Genomic DNA, 5,942 nt, shown 5'->3' on the forward strand with positions numbered 1-5,942 from the left:
GGTGACTTGAGATAATGAATAACGTGGATTTGTCAAGTTTTTTTCTTACCCTAAGTCCAGCAACAGAATGGAACACGGCCTAATGTAGAACTAACTTGGATTCAGTCTAATGGAAACTTAAAACATTCTCAAACCTGATACAACATGCAGTTCCTTACCATTGCTGCTGCCTGGTGACTGAGAACTTGCAGGGAGAAAATGCACAGCAGTTTATTATGGTCTGTGGATGACTGTTCAAAATTGTATATAGCCCAGGTGTATGGGAATATGCAGTGGTACGGGTTCCAGCCCCGCCTCCTGGGCTCTGTAGGTGCCTTCCTTTCAGAAGGGTCTGAATTTCCTGTTTAGGAAACATTGGGACCATTGCAAACGACTTCCCTGGCTCAGGGAACACCTCCGGTCGGTAGGTGGCAGTGTTGCACAGTCCAAGGTGCACAGACGCCTCCTTAATCCCAAGGTTCTCAGCCTCAGGCAAACAAATCATCCTCAGAAATACTCGGTGTTTCCTTTGAAATGCAGGTCTCCATATATAGCAGTTGCAGATTCTGATTCAGTTAGTCTGGGATGGGGGTCAGACATAAGGGTGTGTTTTAGCATTCAAGGTAATCTTGAGAGTTGCGTAACTGTGGAATTTAACCTTTCTGAGCATTAGTTTTCATAGCATTGCTATGAACATTACATGAGAAAACAAACCTGCGTCTAAAATAACTTTTCCCTTTCAAAGGTGCCATCATTTCTCAACAAATTGAAACTTGAGTGAAAGAGCTCATACAGCAGAAAGAAAACTGGTGAATTTTGTCCAACATGATGAAGAAAATATAGTATTGATTGGATAATAGCATCATATATTGAACAGATGGTAAAAAGTGCCCCTTGCTTCAGGTTTTGAAATTTCCATTATTTATTTAAGATCATAATCTAAATAAATATTTCCTTCTTCCCTCCCTCAAAACCCTACGATATAGTTTTCTTGTTCTATCTCAAATTAATGGCCTCTTTTTTCATTAATTGTTGTTAAACACATAAATGTGTGTATATACGTGCTCCTTTCTGTCAAAACGGCATTCTCACTCTGTATAATGCTTCTTGTATGTATGCGTTCAGGGCTGACCATTTGGTTTTGGATAAACAATTGCTGTGCACTTCCCTGGTAAGTATTTCTCCTAGTCTAAGGTTCTTTAGTTGTAGTTATTTCTGTATGGTTAAGGCTAGTGGGCTTTCCTTCATCCACTTCAGCATGTATATTATTTCAATTCAAAAATTTTAAATCAGAGTAAATTATGCCAGCATCAAAATAGCAATAAAATAGAAGACATTTCTCTCTGTATTTTAATATAAAGCCCACATTTATTATTGACATGGTAATAATTTAATTTACAAATGTGTTATGACTTCTTAGTTTTAAGGAAAATAGCTTAGGTTAATATATAATTCTCTTTTTCAACTTCACACCAAATACAATTAAATAAACAAATAACAAAATTCTTCATGTCAGTAATAGCATCTATTATTTTCAATACATAGTTTTGGACTGAGCATCCCCCGAAAGGAGATTGCAAGAGTTCAATCTACACAGCAGCACGTAGCATACGTGTCTGCTGCCTTGATGCCTATAGCATATTGTAATCAGGCTCATACAGGTTATTCACAGTTTCTGCATTGCCAAAGTCAGCTGATCTTGCCAGTTCTGAGAGGTGTTCTAAGAGAGTCCCACTGTATTTCATGGCAGTGCCACAGTAGCTCCTTGCATTTGTCTCTCCATGTTCTTCTTGCTGATGCTTCCTCAAGTCTCTGTCTCTGGAAACCTTCCATGTTACTCCGTTCTGAGTCATCTGTCCCTCCACTGGGCCTCCGGAGCCACCAAAGCAGGCCGGTCTCTCTGGCATATTCCTTCTGTCCTTGCTATTATATTTTAATTCCTGTTAGCCAGGACCCAGTCACTTTAAGCTATTAGCCTGAAGGTCATTTAGAAGATTTAAGTAAATATTTGATTTCAGGAACCTGGGATAAGAATCCTTTTCCATAAGTGCGTAGATGACTTTTTGTGCTTCATCAAAGGATGTGGGAGTGGGTGCTTTAATCTTCTTGGCTGTAGATTCTCGAGTATGAAAGTCAATATTGATCTGAAAAGAATTAGTTCTTAATTAATATACACTTATTGTTTATGATAAATTTATTATGCTACTAGTGTTTCAAAATCACCTTAAAATGATTTTACGCCAGTTCAAATATGTCTTGAATTTCTATTGTAAGCCATCTTTATACTAGGGGTGTGGGCTACAAAGAAATGCAACAAAAAGAGATATTTTTTCTGCATGTATTTGTGGTGTAATTGGGAGAAAGAAAAATATACATGAAAAAAAATATTCCCAGAAGTGTTACTATATCACAGAGGAATGCCATAGACATTTTAGGTTCACTGAATGGGAATATTTTCCTGGAAAATCAACACTGTACATGTTTTCGCTGCTTTAATTGTATGTGCTATAGCAGTCTGTATTTTATTCTTGTCTGAATTACAATAGCTCACTAAGGTTCCTTAGCACACAGAATGTGGCCTACCACATTCCATTCCCCAACCCATCAGGTCGGACAGTTTCGCAAAATCTTTTTAGTCTCTGTACTGATATCTTCACAAATACAAGGAGTGTTTCCACTGCACTGAATGTACAGATGTACATATCTCTATATAAGTAATATATAAAACCACAATACAATGGATTCCATCCTAACCTGTGCACTGGATGCTATTTCTGTATGTGCACTGATGCTAATGACGATGGCTTTAATACTCACTTGTTTCACAGCATCTGAATGCACAAATGTTTTGTATATATTCTCTGCTTTTCTATGCAAAAGGTGAGACTCTGTTTTCTTATAGTCTTCACAAGCCAACCAAAATTCAATGTTCTCATCACTGAACTCAGACTTTAGAAAATTTCCAAAGACGTTTTGACCAGCTAAAAGGAAAGGGATTGAGAAAGTTAATTGAGTCAGTAAGAACATGTTGTGGAAGAGATTTATAAGCAGTTATACTATTCCTATATGCATAAAGCTATGCGATGGCTTCTGATAACGCAGCGGTACCATCGTTTGTAGAGAGGCAGCCTTAGAGACTCTAATATGTGAAGAGGAATCTGGCACCGGACAAACTTGTCCACAGTCACGTATTGCTTTGTATGTTCACATAAATGCGTGTTACTTCCTCCTGTATTTAGAGTGAAATTGGGCTTTGCTGATTATAGAACAAATTACTTATAGGCACCAACATCTAAACATGAGTGTAGAGTCATTTTTGTAAGGGTATGTTAATGATTGGGGGTATTAACGTCATGTTGATAATTAAAAATATAATGTCGTCATTCAAACCATGGTAGTCAGATAATGTTAGGTCAGCTTGTCATCTGTATGCCTGATAAACTGATTACATGGCTGAGACTTATATGCCGTTTACTAAGCTAAATTGTAGACTAAGTATTATAAACTTATGACAGACTATGCTAACTTTCTTAGACCCACGCCTCCAGCCCCCTAAGTTTCATAGTGTCTTTCTCGGAGAAGAGGGTACATTCACTTTTGAGACCAAGCTGATTGTCTGCACTTCTGAGTCAGGCTCTAACAATAGCATTGCAATCCGTGATGGGGGAGGGGAACTGGTTTCACTCTTTTCTTTCTTCCTCCAGAAACTCCCCACAAGCTTCTACTGTGCTTACCTAGATTAAGCTATGTATCATGCTGCATTGTAAACACCTTCAGTGTTTACTTGCTGTGTCCCAACCTTCTTTAAGGCAGTAATAGATTGTGTCTTTGCATTTGAATCCTTGGTGCCTTTAAAAATACCTTCCACATAAGGTAGACACGTGAAGGGCAATAGGCATGTGGCTGATAGAATGCTAATTAAGTAAATGAATCCTACTCTTTAATCCAACAGTGTAAAGTATCCTTCATGTATAATGTACATTTCAAAAATAGGAATTCATATGATATGATATTTGCTTGGCTTTTAAAACTCTGAGACCGCAGCATAATTTTATTTATATTCATTTTTATTTTCGAAGCTTATTTCCTTTATGTGCCTATGTGTGTCCCCTCTTTTCCCCTCTCCATACAGGAGCACCTGTGGGCAGGTGCTCACAGAGGCCAGAAGAGGGCATCAGAGTTACAGGTGGAAGGCTGAGACCAGTCCTGCGAGTGCAAGCACTGTTAACCAATGGACCATCAATCCGGCAACCCAGCATAATTTCAGTTTTGTTCTTAAAGCTAAGAAAACATGTAGTTTTCTTGGCAGATTTATCTAAAAGATGGTGATATAAATCGAGTGCTATAATACACAGTCACAGTGTGATGAAATTATCAATGACTGTAGAAAAACTAAAATAATACTTTTTGCATACTCTCTTTCCTTCCTTTGATAATATACATTAATCTCAATCTATTAAGTTATCAAGCTGACCCCCAAACAATGGCTAGTTAGTGATACTTACTCTGGTTAGCAAGAAGTTTTTCCAGAGATTGAGACCACTGTATTACTTCCTCAGCAGAAAGTCTGCAGTTAAGAAAAATGACAAAAAATTAATAAACTAGTTCACGAAATCCCAAATTAAATAATAATGGCTGCTACATTTTGGTAACTAAGATTCTTTCTTATGACTTCTATTATTAATTTTATGTATAAAATTCCTTTTAATTGCCATAGATATGAAAAAAATCTGTCAAGAGAGCTAAGAATATAAGTATATAAAACTGAGTAATATAAAAATGAACAGAAAATCGATGTGGGTATATTTATAATTAATAGCCATTGGCTCTAATGTGGCCTACTATTGTTTGTCATGTTACCTAAAAGAAAGGAAGTCCATTGCTTGCAGTATTTTTTGTATGCTTTTATAAAGAACAAGGCTCCACTCTAGTCCTCTGCCAACCCCCTTGCCTCATACTCCCCTGTGCTGAGATTACATGAGTAAGCTGCTAAGCCAAGATACATACAGTATCAGTATCTTACAAAGATGACAACCAACTTCTGTGCCGCATATACAGTTATAATATTTAAATATATTTAGTACATACATGTCTTTGGACCTGGATGATTTCATTCCAGACTCCAGATGTGGGATCATTGATCTCAGGTATGCTTTCACATCCATTCCACTACAAAAGACAACAAAAGTTCATAGTTCTCTAGAAGAATTTACTTATGAAAAGAAAAGAATACAAAGCAAAAATACCTGAGGAATAAGGTAATAATAAAAATCGCTGACACAATATTTTGTTATTTTAAAATAGAGCTCGTTTTTATGAGTTGAGCTTTAGAAAGACTCCCATCCACTTCCCTGTAATATGATTCATTATCTAATAAAACTGAATCTCATAAGTCACAACAGTTAATTGTGCTGCTCTACATAAGCTACATCCCAGCATTCACTTCTCATTCACACTCCCTTGCCCATAAAAGATATTCTAAGAGAGACAGTGAAGGAACTTACAAAGTCTTTGGCTTCTTTTTTTGCGTTTTGTCGTCTAGAAGTGAATGGCTAGGTTCTTTCAGATTCTTGGGGCTAGCAGAGAAGACCATTTCTGGCATTTTGTCCAGCTTTGGCATGGAGATGGCTGCAGCTCTCATGGTCTTCTTGCAATGTGTGCCTGTTAGTCTGCATCTGCTGCTTTATATAGCGTAGGCAGACAGGCACTTGCTGTTCGGGGAGTCTGTTTATCAAGTGATGTTACCACAGACACTGAAGTTCCTCCTTTCTTGGTGTATTGTGACGTGTATCTTGAAGAAAAAAAAAGTACACAGTGATGTCTTGTGGTTGAACCTAACCGAATGAGAGCAGGTCATTTGATTAGGAAGGCACAAAAAAAAAATCACACACACAGAGGAGAGCACGCACCACGTGTCTGGAGCATCAGCCTTTGGTTTGAGGGAATGCTTGTTTCTTCCTGAA

The 5,942-nt window shown here is 37.6% G+C and overlaps 1 protein-coding gene across 1 annotated transcript; it reads right to left on the reverse strand.

Annotated features, from left to right (window-relative positions):
* Positions 1 to 1,327: 1,327 nt before the first annotated feature.
* On the reverse strand, positions 1,328 to 5,717 carry Rgs1 (regulator of G protein signaling 1). The gene is made up of 5 exons (XM_021647478.2): positions 5,484 to 5,717; positions 5,068 to 5,148; positions 4,485 to 4,546; positions 2,797 to 2,960; positions 1,328 to 2,123 (listed from the first exon to the last, which is right to left on the reverse strand). Exons 1-5 carry the CDS (start codon positions 5,618 to 5,620, stop codon positions 1,938 to 1,940), a joined length of 630 nt encoding a protein of 209 aa, XP_021503153.1. The 5' UTR covers positions 5,621 to 5,717; the 3' UTR covers positions 1,328 to 1,937.
* Between the last annotated feature and the right edge of the window lie 225 nt (positions 5,718 to 5,942).

The sequence above is a fragment of the Meriones unguiculatus genome, chromosome 11, assembly GCF_030254825.1.
Source record: "Meriones unguiculatus strain TT.TT164.6M chromosome 11, Bangor_MerUng_6.1, whole genome shotgun sequence".
NCBI lineage: Eukaryota > Metazoa > Chordata > Mammalia > Rodentia > Muridae > Meriones > Meriones unguiculatus.